General features: G+C 41.2%; 1 protein-coding gene across 4 annotated transcripts in view; it reads left to right on the top strand.

Moving 5' to 3' along the window:
* Positions 1 to 25,548, top strand: part of SCN5A (sodium voltage-gated channel alpha subunit 5) — a 176,231-nt gene that overhangs the window by 112,031 nt on the left and 38,652 nt on the right. Inside the window, exons 17-19 of one of the 4 annotated variants that reach the window (XM_076331980.1) lie at positions 8,735 to 8,881; positions 15,784 to 15,904; positions 25,288 to 25,442. In XM_076331980.1, coding sequence (XP_076188095.1) covers positions 8,735 to 8,881; positions 15,784 to 15,904; positions 25,288 to 25,442 — 423 coding nt within the window. Of the gene's footprint in view, positions 1 to 8,734; positions 8,882 to 10,327; positions 10,343 to 15,783; positions 15,905 to 25,287; positions 25,443 to 25,548 lie in introns of all 4 variants that reach the window. The other 3 variants (XM_076331978.1, XM_076331981.1, XM_076331979.1) reach the window with 3 other exon arrangements.

Raw genomic sequence — 25,548 nt, 5'->3', positions numbered from 1 at the left:
CAGTTTCCCACCCGCACAGCTGCACTTCTCTGTACTCTTCCTAGACCCCTCCAAGGCAGAACAGCACCTCTGCTGTGATTTTCAAGAGGTTTGGGTCTGGGTCTGCACAGAGGACCCGAGGGGAGTACATTGCCTGGATTTTGCACACAGGGCGAGTATTCATTGCTCCAGAGCACACCTTGCTTTCTTAGTCATATTCACATTTTTTTCTCAATTGACAGTTCTCCCTTCGTGTATATCCTTGCCTGGGCTCCAGCAAACACATCTGCCAGGAAAGCCAGTTTTCCAGACTTTAGATGAGTAACTGCCTCTGTATACGTCAATAACAGAACTGGCTGCCACCACAGTGTCTATTCAACAGTACAGTTTCTATATTGCCCTGAACTGGATCAAACCCCCAGGCTTTTGTTCTCTACTTCCTCATACTTATTTCAGAATTACTGACTCATTTTATTTCATTTGACAAGGTGAAACTATTTCTGATAGCATTTTTTTGCATGTTTCTACCAGTAAGAGATTCATAATTTTGAGATCACGGAGGACCATTAGGATCATCACGGTTTAGCTTTCTCATAACACTGAGTCAAAGCCTTCAACCAATAATTTCTGCACGGAGCCTGTAAGTTTATTTTAGCTATGATACATCATTTGTAAGACAGAGAAAAGAATGAAATGTCTCAGGTAACAGAGAGTTCACCATCTGCATCTGGACCCACATCTGTTTCCTTTGTATACAGTGGAAATTTTACTGTACAATTTCTGTGCATTACAGACCTGCTCCTAAACCTGAAGTGATTCCGTAAAAGTCAATAGAATTATTCCAGGTTGACACAAGTGTAGCTGAAATTATTGAAAATTGTCATAAAAATGCCAGTGCATAAAGATTTTGATATAAAATTGTTTGTGAAAATGTCTTATGCTCCTAATAATTCTAACGTCTATAAATAAGAGATACCACGTAGTCATGTGTTTATTTGACAGGGTACATTAATTTCAGCCTTTTACTGCAGGAAATATACTTTATTGTCAGGAATCGTAATGCCCTTTCAAACAGTATTTATATTCCATCTGTTTTCAGTTCCAGTCTGTGGGACACGTTCTCTTTTAGTGCAACTGGATAAAATACCTTTGAAGTCGGTTGATGACTCCCCAGTTCTTACTGGCGGGAGAGTGAGCCCACATGTATACATGCGTGCAACACGCAATAAATCTTGCCGCGTTCTTCTTGTCAGCTTTATTTGGGCAAATATTTTTCTGATCATTAAGTAAGATAGCAGGGCTTTTTCATTATTATTACATACATAGTTTGCCTGGGTTTCTCCCTTTTGTATACTTTGCTTTGCATTTCTTGAAAACTGTGTAGATTTGCTAATTATTTTTAGCAATAAAATAGAATATTTCTGTTTTTATTGTCTTTGGAAGAATAACAGCAAAGCCATTAGAAAAAAAGGACTGTAAATCACAGCAGCAGATTTAAAGCACCTATGTCTGCATCTTTGCTTTTACATATCGAAAGACATTTGTGTTTATTTTGTTTCAGTACGATGGGGCAGAAGGAGAAGACTCCGTGTCAGACCTCTGATGACATGATTAGAGCAGTCACACTGCGAACAAAGGTTTTAGGGTGCTTATTCAGTGCGCGGTGGCAGGGAAATATATTTGTCCACAGCATAATGCCTAAGGTGCAGGAAACACAGGGAGCTGATGGAGGAGAGAAAGCGGGGGGAGAAGAAAAAAAAAAAAAAGCCTGGCATTGAAAGAACCGATATCAGGCGTAGCGGATTTGACAACATGCATTTGGACAAGTGCCCAGACTGTGGACTACGCGTCAGTCACAGCCTACTGGGTGCCATTTCCCAGTATCCATGTCCCTCCCTGGAGCAAAATGCTGCCCAGAAATGAGCATTTCTCACTGTTTCTCCTTTTGGTAAAGAAAATGCCGACATTTAACGTTTTGGACAAAATGAACAGCAGCCAGTTCCCCAACAGCTCCTGTGCCAAGTGAGATAGTGCGTGCGTGCATGTGTCAGGGGGTTGGAATTACTCCCATTAATTGCAGTCCAAAATAACAAAATTTAAAATAATGGTTATTTTGTTGCTATTGCCTGTAATAATATGAGACTTCCTTAATGATCAAAATATTAACGCCTTATTTGGGTGAAAGGTTCCGGGTTATTTCAGGCACTCTCACTCACTGCACTTTGAGGCAAAATTCCAAAATTTAAACTTCCATCAGAGGAGCCCATTAGTTTGAGTTCTTCGTATTATACTGTGGAGAGATCCCAATTACCAAAAGAAACATAAAGTAGATTGTGATTAAACTTCAAAATGCAATTTAGCAGAAGGTATTCGCTTGAACTCTGAACAATGAACACTTATGAAACACTTTCACTGCCTATTTAAGCCTATTGAATTGATAACAGGCTAAATTAACTTTGTCACTCCATCTTTTTGCCAAGTTCTCCCACTTAGACTAATTTTAAGAGTCAACCCTTGGAATAATGAATCTATGTTTTATTATGGGCAGCGTGTTGCCCAGTGTGGGAAAAGACCTTAGGCCAGCAAGGCAGAAGCCATTAGAAATAACGTGCCTTGGCTCTCCGCGGACAGAGTTCAAACGCTTAAAATGTTCTGGATTAATCTGAGAAGGAGCACTGCTAAACTGTTGTTTCCCTCCTTGAGGGACACCGTTTGGCAAAGCGTCCAGCACTTGTGCAGAGACCAGCAGTTAGTGGCTGTGATGATGTTTGTCTGGCGAAGTCTAAGTTCACCTTTATTCAAAATGAAAGAAAATACCGGGGCAGGCTGGTTCCAGGGGAGTTTTTGCTGTTAACAGCCTCTGCTGAGCAGCTGTGGTTTCTGGCCAGCCTTAGCCTTAGCCATTCTGAATTTTAAGGGCCAGATTCTGGTACTTTTATCCAGCTAAGTACTCACAGGTGCATAATTTTTTTAGAACAAATACTGCAGTTTTCTTCCAAATAGCCTGTGACTTTCAGGGGGAAAAAATGTGTTTCTTAGGTCCACCGGGAGGACAAGTTCTGTGTTTAGCTACATACGTGTAACTTCAGACTGCTCTGACAGATGACAGCTCACTTGGAAGCTCCATTGGGATCTGTGGACATCCAAGTTGGGGGCATAATTTCATCTACCCAGGAGCTGGGCAACAGCCTTATGCTGTTTCTGAACTCAGAGACTATTGTGTTTAACCTGTTTTGTCAATGTTGCTCTTCTGCATGCATGTTTTAGTGATTTGGGTTTTAATAAATGGGGTCCCTATAAAGGCTGGGTCATCAAGAAAAAGAAAAAAAATCCGGATGGATTCACATGGCAAATACAAGCAGCACCTTCTAACTCTGACGTTTTACTGCTCCCTTTGCACCAGATTGTTTCTGGCTTTTACATAGATGAATGGCAAGAGAAAAGACTGGGAGGGGTAGATAAGGGCTGAAAAACTGAACAAAAATCAGTCTACTAAGCTAGCGTGATGTCTGGTTGTTTCTGCTGGAGTGGAGGGATGGACCAGGTGGCGTAGGACGAAGAGTGGGGATGATTAGTCTCAAATAATCAAGTTTAGACTTTCCCTTTCCTGTTTTCATACCCTCTCTGAGGAATCTGCAGCTCTTGAATTATGTACATGTGTTGCAAACTTAAAGTAGGACTTCACACTCTGTAGTCTGCTAATAAACTGCACTTGTAAATGAACGTAGAGTAGCATGAGTCCTCTCTGTGTCTCAGCTACAGTCCTAGTGCTGTGGTGTGGTATCACTCCAGGTTTTCCTCTGATTTCTCATTAAACTGAGTAGTAGCAACGCTGCTTTACAGAAGCAATTCTTCAAACGGGGGTAGAGAGATTCTCAAATGTGCACACTTAAAATTGGCAGCTGCACACCAGCCCTTTTTTATTCCTAGCAGAATAAGTGATATTAATCTTCCCCTTCTCGTATTAAGGAAGCAAGGGGATTTTCCTGAGGTATTTGGTGATTTTTCTTCTCATGCTAAATGTGCAGAAAGATAAACCCACTGATTTTATTGGTGCTACAAGGATGTACATTTATTTGTGAAAGAGGAGAACCAAGGTCATAAACGATCTGTTCTGGTAATAAGAACCCACAAGTTGTTTCTCCAGTTCATGGTTATTTATTTCCCTCCCATTTTAGCTCAGATTTTTCAAGGCTTTTCAGAAGGACTGAATACAGCATATCTGAGAGTTGTCAGCCCGACAGCTCTGCAGACTGTAGTCTCCTGTTTACTTTACACACGAAACAGGTGCCACCCAGGCAGCAATGCAAGCTCGCCGTATTACAGCAGCATTGCAATCTGCTTGCTTCTACACTTATGTAGAGGTAGGATATAAACAGTTCAGGTTTTGCGATCGTTTACTTCTTGGCTTCTTTGCAGAGGAAGGGTGCCAGTTACTAGATGCAAACTGTTGCTGAGAAAGGATGCCAATTGCTACCAGGCATGGTAATTTTATGAAATCCATAGCTGTCTGCAAGGAGGAACACAAACATCAACAATTACTTTACAGAGTAAACAGTCCTCTCGTAACTATGTGTGTCACACTGCCGAACTGGGTTTACTATGCATGAAAAGTTCCTCAGACTCCTATTATGGTATCTGAAAACTGGCTATAGGAAGCTTTGCAGGTTAAAATACGTTGTCATCCATTAAATTACTAATTGCTGCTCTATTGAGCTGCATTTCTCAAGGAGGCTCAATTTCATAGTGTCAGTCCTCTATGAATGCCTAAAGCAGCAATACTTCTGTTGCCAGCATCCTTGTCTGCTGCTGATGCTTCCTCTGACGGGCAGTGTCCCGTGGTAAAGTAGGGTCCCACCTGTATGGCCAAGTGTGTGCAGACTTGTATGTGGAGGGACCAGGACAAGCCTCCACCATTCTAAGTCTGCACCTGGAAATGTCCTGACCATCTAATTCCTGGAAAGTGATGGCAGAACCTGGACATCCATGAAATCCCATTAGTGTCTCAAAATCGGTCTTCAAAGAGACAGAGGGACGCATGAGCCTGGTGGGGAGCAGAGAAGATACATAGGGTTGAAGCTTCCCATTGCATCATGGACTGAGCAAAGGGCAGTTTGCATTTGCACTGTCCCACCAGAGACAGGGGATACCCTGTACACCTCATAAAATAACTTAAATCAACTTTATCCTGCCACATCCTTCATCCTTGCTTGCTGGCTCTGCAGTGACAGTTGCAAGGGGGGAGGGCTCCAGAGCCAATTCCCATTTCTTGCCTCCCCACCTGCTTGGGAGAGGAAGCTTCCTGCTATCAAAGGCTTTGCACATCTTCTTTCCCACAACAGCCATGGCCAGGGAATCAGGGAACAAATGTTACAAGCCAGGGTCTTGATCTAGGGCGTGAGTGAAGCATCAGGAGAACCCTTTTGAGCTGATCACCATCTGAAAGGCAGGTCCTGGGATCCTCTTTCTAAATTTGTTTGCACAGGATGGAAAAAATGATATTTCCGTGGGGAAGGAATAAAGTGAATCCGTGCTGATGACAGGTATTTGTCTTGTTTTGCCAACAGCAAGTCCTCTTTCCAAAGGAGCGGCATTTGCACTAATCCCCATTTGAGCCTGAAACAATTAGCCGATCTGTGCTTTTCAGAGGCATAACGCGGTGTGGAGCCTTTGTATTTATTTGTGTCAGCAAACAAGTATGTGGATCCATGCACAAACACACTTGAGATGTCACCCAGATTATGCTCTGTTTTCAATCTGGTTGCTGTTTTTCTGGCGCTACAACTGACCTGCAGCATGCAAGGGGACAACACTGGGTCCATCCTCCTCCATGTGCTAATTGCTGGTACGGTGTTGGCAGATCACCTCTTTTTAGGGTCCAGAGCAGAGCAGAGGTGAGCAAACTTTTGGTTTATGCCCTGAAGGAGCTGAGGTCTGTCCTGGGCTCCCAACCCTCCGTTTGCATGCACAAAGTTATTATATTGCTGAATGGTTTTACTTTATAAATTATGAAAACAACCGAATCAATAAATATTAACATAATGTGTATTGCCTTGGCAACATGGCACTTGATACAAAAATTAAAAACAAATTATATAAACCACCCACGGTGGGGAGCTTTACAGGAGATAAACCCGCTGCCGTTGCTGCCAGAAGAACGAATCATCTGGAATCAGAACAAAAGCAAACAGTCCGAAGTTAAACAACATAAACCAAAGGCACCTTTCCCCAGACAGGTCTGTGCTGATCTTCAGGTGCTGTGTGCTGGAAATGAGACTGTTGGATCCCATGAGAGTGGCTTACCAGGGCTGGCATCAGCTCCTTGCAAAAACTCAGTTGATTCCCTAACACTCCTTCTGGGATCAGTCTATACAACCAGATTCTTCTGAAGAGTCTATGTCTCTTAGAGATTTTCTCCCACCTTATAAATTTGCAGGACAGATCTGAAAACACACGATGATGAACCAAATCATTGTCCGAGCACACGTGCATGTTTTCCCCATTGGATAATTTGCCAGGATATATTTCATCAGTTTTAATTAATGTTAACTCATCGGATACTTGGTACAAGTGTGATTTCTGGGGGGTAGTGGAATGTGGAAGTAGTCCACATTTCCTGCAGTTTAATCTTTAGGAAAGTGTTGCTAAGTCTTGGTACCACACAGAGGGTTAGTAAGCAGAGAATTGGTGTAAGTTTGGCATTTGACTCTAGCTTAGTGCGATAATTTGCTCAACAACTCGAGTATTCATCAGATCAACTGAGTTACGCAGTCTGTTCTCGTTCACTGCATAGTTTCTAATGAATCTGAGTGCACAACGTTTCTGCATAAATGAACTTGAGATGTCACCTCAGATCGCATTGCACTTTTAACATGAAACAATTGTTACTGTTGTTTTAGCGCTATAACCACTATCATGCCATTAAGATTACTTGGTACTAAGTTGTACGCACATTGCATTAAAAAAAAAACTTTTTATGGCTGAGTGCCTTACTTGTGCATACTGTGCCTTCCCCATTAGCTTCTCCCCTGAATATTACACTATTTCCAAAGGTGCACCTTAAAGAGTGTTACTTTTTGACAGGGACGGAACTGTAACTCGATGATTATGGAGCAATCTCTGGCCTGTGAAGATCAGTGCTAAACTGTGCCTAGAAATTGTATGTGATACATTCTTATGCAGAGGATACAGGCTTGGACATGCATAATTTAATTTATTAAAGTTAGAATATATTTTAGACCACATGCCTCTGAAGCAGGAAACAAGTAATTTGATTCTAAATTAATTTGCTAGAAACACAGAACGACATTTGAAAGGACTGATACAAACCTGACAGTCTGAAAGTATTTATACGGAGAGCAATTTGCTTAACCAACTGCTTCCTTTGTGTCATCTGTTCTTTCAGATAGTTATATTTGGAATAAAGTGTTTTTCTGCTCCTGGTACCTCTTGAGGGACTTCCTGTGGTGATGTGGCTTTAGAACTGAGGCAGGTAGGCTGCGGCTCCCTGGGGAAGGAAACTTGTTTCATACATGAATAACGTCGAATGTCAGTCAAGCCAAAGAAAAAGAAAAGGTGGACAAGTGAAAGATAAATAGGTTTAAATAATTACTGTTGAAATCCTGTTATGTTTGTAATTTTTTTCTCAGCGTGGAAGTCCTTCTGTAAGCAATTCAGCACAACCCTTTGAAACTGGCTAGAGTTTTATTAATATTTTAGTAGCAGTGTTAGTAATGGCATGAACGATGGTAGTGCTGTGATGAGCTATGGAGTTTTCACAGAAATCCCTGTCTTAGGTGAATCAATAAAGGCACACTGATTTACACCAGCAGAGAACCTGGGCCTCCAGATGTAGGGACCAACCCTGCAAACATACTCTCCTCTGCCATTAGTCCTGGGAGTACTTCTAGAGAGCTCAGCAGCAATAATCATCACCCCAGGAAGGAGTGGCTGGATTTAATGGCACCACTCGTCCCAGCAAGTGCTGGGTCTAGTCTGACCTGTTTGCAGAAAAAAAATTATTGCTCCGATTCCAGAGTCCATCCCTTTTTAGTGAAGTACTTAAGGATGTGCTCTCCTTTCAGCCTGTGGTTAAGTCCTGTTGGCATCAGTGGGTGCAAAGGAGTCTTAAGTGTTTTGCTGAATAGGAGCCGCATAGGTTTACATGTTTACCTGCAGTTTTTCCACATCTACTTTTAGGTACCTTTTATCTCTTCTTGTGAACTTTGCATTTTCCTCCCCTTCAATGTGTATCTTGTCTCCTCTGGGTGTGTTTTTTTCCACACTGTTTCAAGCAGACTCAGAGCACAGCGTTGGGTATTGCACTCGTGCCTTTCTCCAGCTGTAACACAGAGTATCGCCGCGACTTGGGAGTACACCCCTCAGTTATTCAACTGAACTGCAAGCACCTTTCCGTGCGCCTTGGGCCACTGGAGGAAACTTGTGTCTCAAAACCAGACTCAAAATGGAGATTGCAAGGGTATTTCCTCCTGCCCCAGCAACAATAGCTCAAAAAAAAGTTGGCCTATTTGTGTTTCCATTTTCTACAGCCAGATATCTTGACATATCCAGTTGCTAAAGCTCAAAAGTTACAGCATAAGCTTGTGTTATCTTGTTCCTTGCCATTTTTCCTCAAGATGTCATCCCCTGACAAGTATAGTCCAGGCTATTTTCTCTTCTAGCTGGGGAGTTCTCCTTAAGAAATAAGCATGCTGTCAAAGAAAGAGAAAATAAACCCATCTAGGATTATTTCCAGCAGGAAAAACAGCTGCAGCTGAGGGGGCAGCGATGCCAAAGCCCAGGCGTCCGGAGTCAGAACTCTGAGATTTGTGAAGAGTTAAGTGAGTTGCACGTGGATAAGCATTTGAAGGCTGAGCCACCACCTCCAATAGGGCAAAAAGAGGTAACAGAAACAACTTTCCTACCTGATACTGCATGCAATTCATTGCACCAGCTCCGTAGTGCATGTCACCGATTTATGTGGGGTTTATGGCTTGTAAAAATACATGTTTGCCAAGTGGCAGGAAAGCAATAGTATGTAGTAGGTATTACAGTCTTAGTAAAGAAGAGAGGATTTTGTTCTCATAAAAACAATTGGAAAGCTTGGAAAATGTGCATTATAAATTAAGATGGGATTCCAAGAGGCTTTGAAAAAACACAAAATCATCTATAATGTTACTGTCTTATTTTAGGAGCAAATATGTGTGTGTTTTCTCACTGAAAAGTAGCTCTAAGAATGGCATCTGCTGACTTGGCAGATCTGTACCTTGAGTTCACTGGAGGACATCTGCTATCTGTCACAGATTACCATTTCTTTTCCTGTTAGCACATAGACCCAAGAAAGGTGCAACAATTTAAGTAGCTGACATGAAAATACTAGCTAAATAGTAAGCTTTGGTATCATTCAGCTGATGTTCATCTAAGTGTAGCTCACTCATTGCTTCTCAGTGTGTACCCACTGGCATTTATTTTCAGTTTGTAGGATTATGTTGTCCTTATAAACGTGAATATCAAAAATACATGTCTTTGTACTGTACACTGAGTGACTCCAGGCTTTAAATTCCCTGTATCCTACTTGCTGACTTGTTGGGGTTTTTGCCATTCAGATTTAACATTTTGTTAACTTAACATTGCCTTTATTATTAGAGACTGTTGCATTCCTCTCTTTGAAATGGGGCAGTGGAGGGTTTGGGTGATGTCCTGGGAGTTTGGGGAACTCCATAGCTCCTTGAGATTGGAACCAGTGGTGGTTTGGGGGGACTGAATTAATGAAAGGGAAAGGATGACATACTATCAACATGCATCACACCTCTCCCAGTTCTGCTATAAAACTGCTGGCAAATTTGTGCCCAGCAGGAGCAATCCCATGGCGAAATCTTGACAGGACAACAGGAAACAAAGCCATCACAGAGCCAGAGCTCATCTTCTCCAGACCTGCTGATTCATGTTGTCATATGGGGTGGAATTTACTGAACTAAATGTAGACATCTGCATCTGAACTTGTCATCTGAGGCCCCTTTATAGCAATGAGGATCTGGAGCCAATGTAGTTAGGTAAATGTGTCTCATCTCCGACTGAAATCAACATTTAAATTACGTCAGATGAATCATCTTCTAAAAGCGCCTGTTTCTCTCCGTTGACTATAAAGGGAGCCCAGGGTAACTAGATGAGTTGTACACTTAGGTGAGATAAATTCCACTCACAGTAATCAGAAATCCTCTAGCCATGAAGCATTTCTGTAAAGAGCAATCCTCCTTGCCAGAATATTTCTTGGCATATTGAACTTCATCTTCAGAAAGAAAAGGTCCTGAACTTTAGAGGAAGGAAACTTGAATATTTGATATCTTAGTCTCAGGAAAAAAAGGTATATATGTTTACCAAAGAAACCCAAACCTTTAAAATAATGAGAAGAAGCATTATAACTAGGAGGAATTAGAAGACTCTTTCAGAAATTTTTCTCTCAGGAGATTAGGAGTATCTTTTATGTTTAAATGTCTTTTTGAGATAAATAAACCCTGTGATCCTAACATGGAGGCTGGAAAACTATGTCCTTTTTCAGTGCTATAACAAAATGTCATGATAAAACAGGAACATTCTAGCCCTGATATATTCAGCAACATTGTGATAAAGAAATAATCCCCATTTCCTCCCTCAACTTTCAAAGGGTCCTGGGACACAAATGTCACCTTTCTATTGTAGAGTATAATTGATTCTATTTGTGGCTGCTTAGAAAGAGGTGGGGGAATATGGCAATAATCCAGGGATGACTTGAAATCAAACGGAAGTTCACATGAGGCCATGAATACCAACATGAAAGAGCAAAGCCCAAAGGGCGCTATTTTTGAAGGCCAGATCTTGCGTGGACATTACATACTTACAGTCCTCCTATTCAGAAGTAATCTTTGTGCCGGCACACAAGGACATGCTAATCATCGTTCTGATGAATGTCCCAAGAACTTGCGACTAGCCAAATAAAGCCAGCAACTGCGAGGAAGTAACTTAACAGATTTGGTATGCCCAAGAGGCAGGGCTTTGCGTGATTCAGTCAATAACAGGAAGCATTGAATGTGTTCTGAATGAAACAGTGTTGATGTCAGTAAAGGATACATTATATGATTAAAAATTCATCCTATATAAATCATCAAAAAGACACCATAGAAATAAAACCATTGATGTCACAGGTGGATAAGACCCCAGAGAACAAACTAGTTGATTTCTCTGCCAAAACACTGCCCCACAAAATATTTTGTACAGCTTTGTGTACAAATGTACACAAATGTTTCAGGCAACTTGGATTTCTTCATTAACCAAAGGGAACAATTCACTTGCTTAGAAGAAATCTCATGGCTGGGTATATTGCATTAATAACCAGCCCCCTTTTTTTTTTTCTTTTCCCTTTCAAAGTACTATTTCATTACTCTCTTTTACCAATTTTATCTATCATTCTCTTTTTATGAATTAATATAACTTAATTTAATAGACTATTGTTTGCTTCCTTTGGTCTTTGACTTACCCCCTAAAATCACACACCGTTGTTCTGTAATTTCATCTTTTCTTGTAAATTACTATCACTGTGCCCTTTATCTGACTTTTTTTTACCTCTTTACCCTTTGCAACTCCCTCAGTTGTTCCTTTTTGGAGTTGTTTTGCCAAGAAGTAAGCACAATATTCCAAATTCAACTTCCACAGAACCGTAAAGAGAGGAAATAGTATCTCATTATCTAGACATGATGCTTTCATATAGGTTTTCTGCACGGTTACATCCCATTGCAAAATCACGTCTAATTTTTTAATATTACTCCAAGTGACTTGGGGTTACAGGTTTCCAGGATCTCCACTGAAATTTTCCCTGAGCTCTCTCATTCATACTGAGTCAAGTCTCATTTTGCTATATTCTGTCCATGTTTCACTTCTCTTTTCCTTCCTGCTTGCTCGGTTTCAATACTCTCTCCAATTTAATGTTACCGGATAACATGAGGATTATATCGGTCAGTACTTCTTCTATATCTTTAGTGAAGATACTGCTGACTCTAATCCCTACAGATCTCCTCCTCTGAAGACAAAGTTTGTGTTATATTTGGGTCCTTAGGATGGCTTTTCTCCATGCAGCAATGGGTGAATCTAAGTCAATTACAATTAATTTTAAAAGGAGACTTTTCTATAATAGACATCCAGATATTTTCTTAAAGTTTAGATATCATATGTCAATTTGGTAAATTAAGGATGTGATCTTCAGAGGTGAGGGAGAGAGGAAAGGAGATAAGAGAGTTAAGCCTTGAGCAAACATCAGCTTTCAATGAGATTTCAGCATCTCGGTGCTAAAGGCTTTTTGAAAAACTCATTCAGATCAATTTGCCACTACTACAGACACAAGAGGTGGGTGTGGAAGCCCTGTCCAGGTACTCAAAACAGCCACTCCACCCAGAAACACATTAAAAACTTCCCTCTGCAGCATGAATTTATGCATTAGTGGGAGGTCTCCCAAAGGGGCTTCTGACGAATCCCGTTGTCTCTGCCTAGTACACCTCCTCCACTCACTTATTCCAAGAAAGAGAGAGGACGTTCCGTATTTGCTCTTTTTGCTGTCTTTTGGCCTCTTTGCACCCTGTTTGTGCACAGTACCCTTAGCAGACAGGAGAACCACCTCACTGCCTTTATCTGTCTATGACATTGCACTCTGAGACCACAGTCTCCTTTCCTCCTCTGAGTCTTTACTTAATTTAGTTTAATCATGAGCTACAGCGAGAGTTTAGTGATCTGTGATTCCCATGATTATTCCCTTTTCCTTTTCTCTAAGCTCAGTATTGTATTTACTTATTGCTGCTCTCCTGGGTTGCTTCCAGTTTTCCATGAGCATTCATTATTGATTCCTAACGGTGTGTTAACTTGGTGTATCTGATCCCTTTATGCCGTACAATGTGCCTTGTCTGGATCTGTTGATTTGCATATGTTTCAGGTTTTCTAGATATTTCTCTACTTATATTTCTATTAATTCTAACAGGCTTCCCCTCCTCTTTTTATTGATCCCCTTGTTGGGTTCTTTTAAAAAAATTTTATTTTCTTAGGCAACCAAATTTTGATTAGTTACATCTCCCTCATCAATTGTTATTATGTCTCTACCTCTTTTCTTTCCATTACTGAGTTCATGAAAACCTTCTTAATCCCTTTAACCTTTCTGGAAAAGAGTAACCTTTGCTGCTTTTCCTACAAGCTTTTCTAACTTTTCCCTCCTCTATCATACGTATGGTTCCTTCTTTTTCTAGTCCCAGTTCAGACCCTCAAACCTTTGCCTAGTGTTTTCTGAATCCATGTTCGCTGCCTCTTCTTCTTTGAAGGTCTTTCAGAAGAAAGCCTGTCTGTTTTGTCTTGCATGTTCCCCATCTCCCTTTAACGCTGATGGATTCTAATATTTCCTGAAAACTCCTTCTGATAAATAACTCTCGAGAATTCTTGATTCTTTATTTCCTGGTAGTCTGTTATAATTGCACCTTATTCTGTTCTGTGAATTTCCTAACCTGTCTCTGCTAAATACAGCGTTCTCATTGACAATGCTATCAAGCCGACGTTGTTCTCACAGTTTTCTTTGATTTCTGTCTATTGGTAAGAATTATACCCAACAAGGCTTCTTTTCTCATTGGAACCCCTATTTTCTACATCCTACAGCTGTATATGATTTAGGACTATTTCAGTGATCTGTGTTTTGACGTCTTCGTAACAGAACAGATAATGACTAAATGCATGCCCTACTGAACAGTATCAGAAACTTCTGACTGTGCTAAAAGTTGGTATGACATTTTTTCCACCATCATATACAGTTGGTAGTCTGTGCATTCTGAGTATCAATTTTTTTAGAAGCTTTATCCGTGTCTTTGACCTGTGCTTTCTGTTCTGACTCTCTTTTTAAAAGGTCTCTTCTCGATTGTTTGCAGACCTTTTGAGTAGAGCATTAAAAACCCTAGCCAAGACTATGATCTTCTGGATGCTGCAGCTAATTGCAAACAAGTAGCTTCCATCCCCGCTTGCAAGCATTGCTGGAATGTTCAGTCTTGCCCATTTTACCCCAGGTTCAGCATTTCTCTGAATTCAGCTATAAATTTTGCATTGACTGTATACTGAAAAACAGAGGGCCCATTTTCACATTAATAATATATATATAAAGCCGTACCTATTCTCTAACTCCACCACCATCATCCTCATAAAAATAATATTTTATGTGTACATGCCATCTCTCATATAACTATCTCACAGGTTGTTTAAAAGCATGGGTAAGTATTATTGTCCTCATTTTTTTAAATGGAGACAATAGTATGGCAAGATAAAGCCAAAAAAGATTTCAGTAGGTACTCAAAGAACAGAATAAGACAGTTAACAAATAACCCACCTCTCCTGACTCCTGCTTATAGCTGGTTTGCATTGACATGACCCATAGAAGAAACCAGCTTTGGCATTGCCCACTTGTGCCAGAGAGCGTTCTAATACAGTCAGAAACAAACTATGAGCAGGGCTGGGCAAATATTAGATCTTTCACTTTAGTGGCCAAGCTGAATAATCAAGTAAAATATAATTTTGGATTAACACAAAATAGAAATGTTTTACTTTGACTAGTAAAATAAAATATGGAAAAAAAAATCCTGTTTTCTTCCAAAGAAAATGTTTTGATTCTGTTAAAAGAAAACTTTGACCTGAAATGAAATTTCTATTTTGTATTTGGGTGACATATTTAATCATGTATCATATCTCTTTTAATACCAAATTCAGCCAAAATTCTAACTACACCATAAGATTTTTATCAAGTTCCTTTGCTGTATTTAACCCAATTTCTTGCATAGCCTCTAAAACAATTTTTTAAAATAATATATTCCCCAGAAATTTTTACCCAGATCTACTTGAGAGTTCCTGCTCTAAATAGCTAAGACAAACAATGCTTCAGGGAACGGGAATATTCTTGTCCCCATTTTGCAGTGGAGGATTTGAGAAACGCTGAATTTAAACAGTGTGCCTAAGATGGTGATGTCAAATTTTTCAGGCAAGCGACAGAGCCTGTGAAAGGCTTTCAAAAGCCATGTGTCCCTCCTCCTACGTCACCTTGAGATCAGAAGTGTGTGACCAAAAGGCAAGGGGCCACATCACGTGGTGGGATCAAGTTAGCCCTGGGAGGAGGCAGGTGGAAGAGCCCCCTCACATGTGCATGCCTGTGGCATCGTGTGACCAGACCCTGGTGACAGAGGGACTTCTGCTCATCTCGGAGGAGAAGCTGTGGCAGGAGGGAGCAGAGCATGGTCCCAACTGACAAGGTGCAGGTTTCACCCAGCAGTTGTGGGTGAGGAGCCTCAGAAATGAGCCTCCAGAGACAGGAACCCAACACAGGTCCTCAAATTCATCCTTCAGCATTTCAGGAGCTAGGTCCCACTTCTGGTGTGTCGTCCCCCCCCATACTGAAGGTATGAGCCTTCAGGATGTACAAGCCTTAAAATCGTGAGTGGTTCAGTCATTCCAAGCTTCCACCTACCATTAATATTCAATGGCTGTTCGCTATCTTTCTACAGTTTGCTTCTCTTTTCTTTTAAAAAGTAAGTTTTACATGTTGTCTTTTTGTTCTTGTTCTTGTTGATGGGTCAACTGTTAGCTCACGGCAGCGTAGGCAGAGCTGTCACTCGAGGAGGGGGCACCATGTGAAGTGCATGGCGATGTCTCTGTTGTGGTGGCTTTAGCTGGGATATTGGTTAGGGGAATAAAATCTCAGCTACTTCCTTCGGGGCGATTGATCAATTTGTTTTCCTCGTCTTTGCTCTTGTTGACAACAAGCTTGATGAAATCAGTCTTTCTGAAGGCAGCACAGTGGATTTGACAAATCCTGCAGAACTGCTGGAGCAGATCCCCGAGTTTGCTGAGGAGCTGATGGAGCCTGAAGATTGCTTCCCTGAAGGTAAGGGCCTGCATATTTTACTGTAAAGCTGAGGCAAGAATCCTCCTCTTCTCTCAGTGAACATCTCTCCATCTTCTCTCAGTGAACATCTCTCCACCTTCACGCCACGTTGCTCTGACTGCTTGCAGGAGTATTTCACTGGATGCACTTCATTTCTTAGCTACTGTAATGCTCCAAACACACACTCAGAATCGCTTTTTAACATTAGTCTTTAGATTTCCAAGGTGAGATAAGCCAAAAGCGTGCTCTAAATGGCTGTGCAGCTTCTAACGTGCTAGGCTTTTTTCATCATGATTTGTGCTATAGAGGGGATTTTTAATATGTTGATTTTTCTAACTTGGCCAATGAAGATTTTTGCCTTCCAATACGTGTGTATGATCAAATTTGCTAGCGGACTAACCAGATCATGATGTTTCTGTTGCTTAAATGCATATAGGCAGTTAACAGAAACTGTCTCCAGAGTTCATGAGTCCCAGGGACTCTCTTCCATTTATTTTAAAGGGCGTTAAGATTAGCATATTCAGTAACATTCATCTGACCAGGGATGTGCTATGTATAGGGTATTTTACTTAATTATTTTAGATAACAACAATTCATATTTACATAACTGATTTTAATACCTGAATAAGCCAGCATTTTACTAATTTTTTATCACCAACCTGCTCCAAAATTCAGGTTTAAAACCCAGTTACATCAGAAGATCTATTTTTAAGTCAATCCATAAGGTAAATAACATCGTACGTAATTTATTCTCAGAGTGTGTTCTGTTCCAAATATGATCTCTGTCAGATTCCTCATTTTTCTTTAAATCTGGGTTAGGAAAAATAGTGTTAGTATATTCCCTTGAAAATTCAAGGATTATTATAAATAAAAACAGAGCTGCTCAGATGGGTTCAGACAGAGATGATTTGCTGGGTATATGAATGCCCCTGAAGTCAGCAAAAATGTGCATCTCTATATGTGTGAGAAAGATGATTGAATGAGGTAAGGGAGCCCTGCAGGGCTTACAAATGTCCCTAGGATCTGAACATTTTTTTGGCAGCTCTGCTTAAAAGCAGTAGCCAAAAATTAATGCAGTTGATGGAAGAAAGCATGGTACTATGCTGTAACTATTCTGGCCCATACAATAGCATTTAGAAATCAGATCTGGTGTTTTCATTCTTTCACAATATATTTCTTAATGAAGCTAGTGAGCAGCAATCTATTTTGTGCACTGCAAAGTGAGAAATTATATTATAAGTGCTTAAACAAACCAGTGCTGTAAGACCAGTGCTAGTCAGATGCCAGTTTACAAATTCTGAAACTGTGGTTGGCCATGATCGCCTTCCTTTAAAAGAAAAAAGGCAGACATCACACAACCCATCACTTCATTCAGTGCACAGCCCTGATTCAGTCCCAGAGCAGTAGCACTCTAATTTACTCTTTCTTAAAATAACCAGAACTGCCTGAAACTCCATCGTACAGGACAACATCAGTACCAACCCAGTTTGTCAGATCTTCTCCACTGCTGTCAATGGGACGCAGGGTAGCAAGCGGTGCTCTTCTGGATGGATCACTGGAAGCATTAAGCCAGTTTTGAAGACCACTGGTCATCCTAGCCACAGAGAACTGTAGATATGAAGGCCTTGTGGGCTGAACCCCAAGCTTGCCCTGGCTTACATCCACCCTGCTGGCTCCTGCTCCCTTCCCAGGAGCATCCCAGCTCCTGCCTTTTGCCTTTTATTCGTCATCTTTCCTTGTTCCTCACCAGTCCCTGTTCAAGTCAGGGTGTTTTCCTCTTCTCCCAGGGTATGGCCAGCTGAGCCTAGAGCTCTGAATGGGAATTGAAAGAGAACCCGCTCCCAGCCCTTGGACCAGTGGAGGGTGTCCAGGGGCACTGGGGATGCAGTTGCAGGTGACGTCCGCCGCAACATATCTGCTCTGCTCTCCTGTACAGCACATATCCATGCAGATTTTTCAGAGGCTACTGTGTAGGCTAAATGTGATCACATTCCTTATGGATTTGGCAAAAATGCATAAACTTGACATGTGAATGTTCGCTCATAAAATTTCAAGTCAAAGTGCCATAAACTGAAAGTCCAAATGATTCTTACTGCAATGACATTAACATTTGTTTTTATTTATGCATGGAAACAAAGTGTTTTCCTATAATCTTCTTCTATGAAATGCCTTCCAATATTTTTACACAAACTTTCCATTGCAATTAAACCTCATGCAGTTATCATTTCAGTCTAGTTAAAAAACAAGCAGGCAAACAAACAACAGCCTAGTTAGCTAAGATATGACAAGGTTATAAAGTACTAAAATGGAATTATTGAAGGGCAAGCACTGGGCAAATTTATCTTATAAATCTTATATATATTAATATCATATATTATTAATTTATAAGATATAATATCTTATAATTTATCTTATATCTGGGCAAACTTATCAAATAACACTATTATATAGTGTTGCCTTTATTGGCTTGTAATAAAGGGATGCAACAACATTGGGTATATTTGGGAGAATGACCAGCTAATACTTGTTAAAGAAGGAGATTAGTTGAGATGAAGCAGAAGAGCGGGGGGAAGGGTTAAGTTCTTACCTTGTTAGCTCACCAGCTATCTAAATTCAAACTATGACATTTCTAAATACATCCAGCATAGGTTGTGTCCTGAACAAATACGTTCCGGATTCAGCCCCCTTTTTCAGATAACAAAGGCAACGAAGATAATGCATGTTCTTGAAATAGTTGCTGAAAGTTTGCTGAGGTCACAGTTTTCCCGGAGTTGGGTGACCCAGATAAACCATAGGTCGTTTTTCTTGGGGAGACTTGTTAATTTGTTATCATCTCAAAATAGCTTTGATTAGGGTCAACGGGGAATATTCTTGGGTCAGGAAATGTGAAGCCAAGGTAGGGTCACAGCTCTGGCAGCTAGCAAGTATTGCTGGGAAAAACCCGATAGAAATGGAGAGATCATTCTTGTAGCCAGTTGATGGGAAAGCAACATGTAGGCAATGCCAGCTATTTGGGTATTTTTTCCTCCAGATGCCTTGCAACACTCCAGTCCTGTTACCTCCGTTGGTATGCGTTCTCTGCATTAAAAATTGCTATCTGTTTGGACATTCTCTTCTGTGTCTCACAGAAGGTCATCCAAAGAGAGCCCCCTGGCCCCAGCACGCTCCTCTCTCCCAGACCCTAATAGGAGAAAGTTTTCACCAAGTCCTCAAGCGTAATTCCCCAGACACAGCCCGCTGGCAAAGGTTTCAAAGGAGTATCGTCAGATGGTCGTGCGAGAATGAGCTACCTTGCTCAACGCGCAGTTGGTCGCAACTCGTGACACCGAGGACGCCCGCAACCAGTTTTTCATGTGACCATGTAGGAGCAATTATCGCAGCTGGAAATGCCATGCGCTACAGTAAAGTTACTCTGATTAATGGTGGGATCTGCGTCACACCCTCCCCAACCGCAGTTAGCAGTCATTTAGAAATAAAAAAGCGAAGAGGAGCTCAAACAGACCGTTAAACTGAACACATTGAAACTGAGCTACAGGGACTGCCACCAGATGATGTTTAAAGGCTAAGTAAAATCAAACCAAGCCCAACAAAACGTGTTAACTGTCATCCTAGGGAAAAAAATCACAGAACAAAAACAAGTTTTAAGGTATTTTTTTCCTCTAGCCGTAATATCTGAGATACAATGTTTTTTTCCGTCAGGAAGGGCATGCTAGTATTTTCTTGTATACAGTTTTCAGATGTCATAAAACTCTTACAGTCCTACCGCACGTACAGAATTAAATTAATTTGGGTTGGACAGGACCTCTAGATTTCAACTTGTCCACCCCCTTGCTCAAAGCAGGGCTGACATCGGTGGTGGACCAGGCTGCCCGCTATCTTTGCTTCAAGGCGTCACATCGTTATTTGTAGTGACCTCTGAGAGGATATGTTTTGAGGAGAGTAGCAGCAGATAAACAAGAAATGTACCCTTGTAAAGCCCTTGGAAGAGTAAAAACACCTGGCAGACTATGGCTTTGTTAGATGTTCTCTTGGCAGCACCCGGTTGTAGTACATGAGAAAAGACTCAAACCTCCATGTGTGTCTCAGGTACCCGAATGCTGGAGACAGTGATGGCAAATCTGTGTTAACCCTAGAGCTAAAAACGCAGCCATGCATGCCAGTGGGTTAGGGGGCCCTAACGGGTTAAATAAGGAGGGTCTGCAGTGGTCCTGTTCTCTTCACGCACGGGGAGACAGCTGGGGGCTTACAAAGGGACAATACAACCAGACTTGCTTTCTTGCTTGAGCATACACAGCTAGCCAGACTGGTCGTTAGAAACCCAGCTTGGCAGATAGCTATATATCAAAACCATGTTATGAATACCTGCCTGCTTGAGTTTGTGCTGAGGAAGCTGTATTTTCTTTGTGTCAAACCAAGCAATGCTGTAACCAGCATTCAAAGCTAAGCAAAATATTGTTTTGTTCTAAAAATGAATGTCCCAGTAACTGGGAACTCCTGTGTAAAAGTAGCTACAAAATTACTGCAGTTTGAACACAAGGTACCAGACTTACTGGACCACAGTATAGAAAAAATTAATTGGTCTTCCTGGTTTATTGAAGAGAATCAGCAGCCCAATCCATCCAAAATCTAATAATTTTATGTAAATTTAAATGTATATTTTGGTGTGAACAAGCAGTGGATTTGTAAAGTCTTTACTCATAATTCTGAAATCAATAGGCTTGGCTGTCACGCATGCAGGAGGAAGTTTTTGCAGTATAGCTCCCACACTTACAAAGAAATTTTTTTCCCAATGCACCAAGGTAATGAAATCAGGTCTAACAGCTCCATGATTATAAGGCACCAGGCTAGAAAATGTGAATGTGGAACCAAAGGAATATTTACACAAAATGCATTGTATATTAAATTCCTCCTGCTTTTTTTTTTTTTTCCGGTAACTTGTTTATCATGGTGGCAGATGCTTAAGTAAGAGCTTTCTCTGTCACACCTCCAGTGGAGACTGTGGTTTAGGACACGTTTTAATCTGCAGTTTGTGATTGTGCCATAAGACACCCCAGTGACTTGAAGGGAACAATTCCCTTGTTATGAAAAGCAAACAAAAAGTAAATAATATCATAGTATACCGATGCATTTGGAAAGGTTTCTTGGTAAATAGGTCTCTGTTTTGAGAGAAATGGTATGTAATGTTCAAATATGAATTGAAAGCAGACATTGTCCTTGGACAAGTTGACCACTAATGCAGCTCAGTACAGCTTCACTGATTTACCAGCAAATAACTCAACCCTTTGTGGGGGACTTTTTCTGCTCTTCTGTGTTTCTGTTGAGCAGTAACCTACTACCCAAAAGGCCGTGGTGCAAATGAGTCAGGTTGCTCTCAAAAAAGATGTAGCCCAACGTGAATTAGGGTGTCAAAACTAAGCCCTGACTAAATCACAAGGTGGTCGGCTTCTTCTGCACAACCCGTTTCCTACTAGCATTGATTTCAGGGGCATAGCACAAACCTATTAGACAAGGCAGTATGAGTAATGTTGTTATAAGAAATGCCAAAGGGTTTATTCCTGCCTTGACACTTGCTGTGCTAAAAGGTGTTAACGAACAGTCTTCTTCGTGTGGATAAAGTAGCTTTCAAAACCTGAAGCTGGGGTCTGCTGACCACCTGCCTTGCTGTAGAAGCCAGCTGGAGTTATGATTGCTCAGACCCTCACCAGGTCATGCTTTAGACACATTGGAATGTTTTTGATACTTTTATTTCACAGAAATGGAAAAACAAAACCTGTTAGAATGCTGACCAAGGTCAGATAACGTTTTTGTTGGGTTATGTGAAGCTTCTAATTCAGCATTTAAGCTTGGGTTAAGGTCACCAGAACAGTAGGCTACCAGCATTACGAGACAGTCCAGAAAAGCACAGGCATGAAATAACAGTCAGTGAGGGAAATCAGAAAATTTGAAATGGAAATAGAACTTTACTAATTCATTAAAAGACCTGTTTGTGGTCAGTTTTCTCTTTTTTCTTTCAGTTTTCTCTTTTTCTGTTTGATTTATAAACAGTTAAAAATAGCATTTCCTCTGAATTGCAGCCAGCATGATTATTCACGGAAGTGCTACTTGACATTAGTAATTGTATCAGAATCTGGTCTAAACATTTCTGAATTGGGCCCAATCAAAAGCATGGGATTTAATAGCGCCGTGATTTTGGGCTGACTCATCTGAGAAGCTATTTTTGATTTTTCAAGGTATTACTGTCAGCAACTAGGACTTTTTTTTCAGATCGGAATTGCATGAAAGCCATCAAAGAGCATAAAAGAAAAAGATTAGTGGTCCTAGCTGGCTTTCTGTCTTTAAAAATACCTCTCTGTACCTGTAGATTATCAGATGGAAGCTGACTGAATCAGCAATAGCCTGTTTTAGCATTTTGTAAGTATTTTCCATCACAAATGAAGTGACTTTGGAACCCACGGTGCCCTGCTCATTAGTATTTAATTTGAAAGTGATCCCCTAATTTTAGCTGTGCCTGGGCTCAGGTAATCATGTAGGCTCCCTGTGTAGTGGAAAGGCAGAGGCAGACCCCTCCAGGAAACGATTCATCCAACCATCTTACGGTGGGGAAAACCACTTCCTGGAAGATCCTAACCTTTTACAGCGGCACTTGCAGAGCATTTCTACTCTGTAAGAGCATGACAGAGCATGTCATACCTGTCACTAGCCGAGCCTAGGCATTCATCTAAGAGACTAAAAAGCCAAGTATCCATCTAGGAAGTCACTTAGGACAAAAGAGGGCAAAGTTTCTGGACAGATGTTTTAAGTCTGAAAAATGCTGATTTTTTCCAAATGAAATTAGTTTATGGGAACAAGGTAGGCTCATGGAAAGTTTATAATTTTATTCTGCTAGAAGCAGTGGTTACGTCCAGTACAACGGGAGATTTCTGCTTCACATGAGAAATCCACACTTACATAGTGAACAGCCTGCTCATTAGGCTGTTCACGTGACGAATGAGGGATCTAAGCCCAAGTCTTTGGTCTTCCTGATCCAAATCTGAGTTGACAATGAGGTGGCCTGTGTACCTGCATAACAGCACAGAGTGTGGGCCAGACACCCGAAATCTGGTAATGACCATACAGGCTGTGGGTGAGAAGTAGCGTAAGAGTTTTCTGGCAGCACTGCTAAGAGATGCAACTAATAACCTCCTCTGTCATGTCATGCTGGTGGGATTGAACTGCATGGGACATCTCTAAGCAGAGCTGCCATATGAGTTTGTTAGCTCAGGGATCCTCGTACCATGCAGTATTGCATGCCTGAAGTCTGTTCCATGTACCTACTTCCTAAAACATATGCAAATCACACGCATTACCATCTCTGAGCACTGTACTGGTTTTAGCAAAAAATAGTGACTAACATGATATCCTTTTATCCCTTGACATGATTCTTTGGTGTTCAGCATTAAAGTGCTTAGAGGGCTAAAACTGTCCTTTGTTGGAGTGGTACCTGACCTACAAAGAGGCAGCGAGCTAGTTCTTACACTTCTATCTTCTCCTAGCATTATGTTCTTCTCAAATAGTTTGATTAAATTAGTGTATTTCAACTGAGCCCAGAATTTCTCTGAATTCCAGAACACAGTGGTAAACTGGGAACTGGTGTGAGTCTGTGTGATGGAGGCATTTAGAGGACAGGTAGTTACCTGCATCGCTATCCCGCTACCTTTGCATAAATGATTTACTGTCCTATTAGTCCCATACCAGAACCTCGTACAGCCAAGGGCCTACACCTACCAAACATCTCAGAAATGTGAGGGAAAGGGGACATCTGGGAGTGGTTCATGTATGAAACGTCCTACAGTTCTGCTGCTCCATAGCAGGGATCTGGGCTAATAAAAACTTACAGAAAATGCCAGGAGGACCACAGCAGGCTTAGCAGCTCTCTTTCTCCTGGCAGAGCCTGCTGCCAGCAGAGCCCCACTTCCAGCTGCTTGGGAATCCCGGCATCCCGGGAGTTGCACTTGATCTCCTCATATATCACATGCAGCTCAAGTGCCTCTGTTATGCCACCTTGAATTAGCAGCATCTGCTGTCTGCGTAACCTTGGTACTCACCCTCTTTCCTTCCCCAGCTTCCTTGCCTAAATATTATTTCTACTTGCAATAACACTGCATTACATCACCATAGTGAGATGTCCTCTCTTGTCCCTTCTGAGCAGTTGTTGTATGCTTCAAGACATGTTAGTGACCTTGACCACCTTTCAGCTATGGAAGAAGTTGGCCTGTGATTTTTTTTTCTCATGATGGCACTGATAAAGCTCCATAGCTAAGTCTCTTTCTATACAACACATGGATTAAATGTAGGGTAAAAACATTGCTTTTTGAAAATAAAGTCGTTCCTGAGGGTCATTCTCATCAGCAAATGTTGTGAAATTTGAGTCAAATTATCTGACATAAGGCTGAATGGCCAGCCTGGAAAAGGACAAGTCCTAGTTACCAGGGTGTCCTCTCACACAATTTTAAGTTCTTACCCAGCACAAGACAATGCATATGGTGTTTTTTAAAATGGGAGAGATGGCTCTGTCCATTGCCAATGACAATATCCTTTTGCTATAACAAATGAGTGTTGCTAAGGAAACTAAAAATGGCCATGGTTTTGCCTGTCAGAAATCCTTGTGTGGTCCCCATTACGACCACAGCATTTAACTATCACACAGTATTCGTCACTAAGGTCAGAAAGTGCTATGAAGCATCAGTGGGGAACTTGCTGTGGACTGGATATCTAAATTTCTGCTGACATCAGAGGGGATTTAACCGCCTAAATATATTTCCAAAGTTGTTCTAATGCCTTGTTTAAGCTCATGAGAGTCCAAGAGATCAAAATCTGCTCCTGCTTTTGCTGTCTGAGTCTCTTCAGGACGTTGGTCCCATCTGCACGGTAGCACCTCCTCCCCTCATCTCCCTTTCATCAGATTGCCACTTTTAATGAGTAATTCTAGTGGTATCGTAGTACCAAGAACATATCCTTCCTCCATTCAAAAGGATATGGAAACTATTGGTAATACCCTGCTACAGTCATTAGTCCTGATCAGGGGTGCTGCCTGAGCTCAGCTAACACAATGTGATCGACCTAGGGCACTGGTGACTCATGGCCAATATATTCTGTATCATAAAAATCATTGGGAGAAATCAATTGGGCACATTTTAAGTGATTTTGAATGTTTTTTAATAGAGGAGTGAGAGGGGGAAACAGAAGGCAGAGCAGAAGAGGTCGCTGAGAAGAACAAGGGAGGAAAGACTCCATGCAGCAGCTTATTGCTGGAAGAAATCTTGTTTAACAGCTCCTTATTGCAGCTTTAAGAATTAAATGGGCTTTTTTAACAATTGCTTTGTTTTCATTTTGCTCCTTTTCAGTTTGTGTGCGATTCTTCCCATGCTGTTCAGTGGACATCACAAAATTTCCAGGCAAAATTTGGTGGAGGCTGCGGAAAACCTGCTACAGAATCGTCGAACACAACTGGTTTGAAACTTTCATCATATTCATGATCCTGCTGAGCAGTGGAGCCCTGGTAAATGTAACAGGATTTCCTAGCTGGTTAAAAGTGGACATGGGTCTCAGAGAAGGTGTTCTCCAGTTAGCTGTCTCTAAGATCTTATGAGCCCTTACTGCTCACT

This window comes from Aptenodytes patagonicus, chromosome 2, assembly GCF_965638725.1.
Source record: "Aptenodytes patagonicus chromosome 2, bAptPat1.pri.cur, whole genome shotgun sequence".
Taxonomy (NCBI): Eukaryota; Metazoa; Chordata; class Aves; order Sphenisciformes; family Spheniscidae; genus Aptenodytes; species Aptenodytes patagonicus.
Note: the sequence above shows the minus strand (reverse complement) of the source record. Positions and strands in the feature narration are given on the sequence as shown.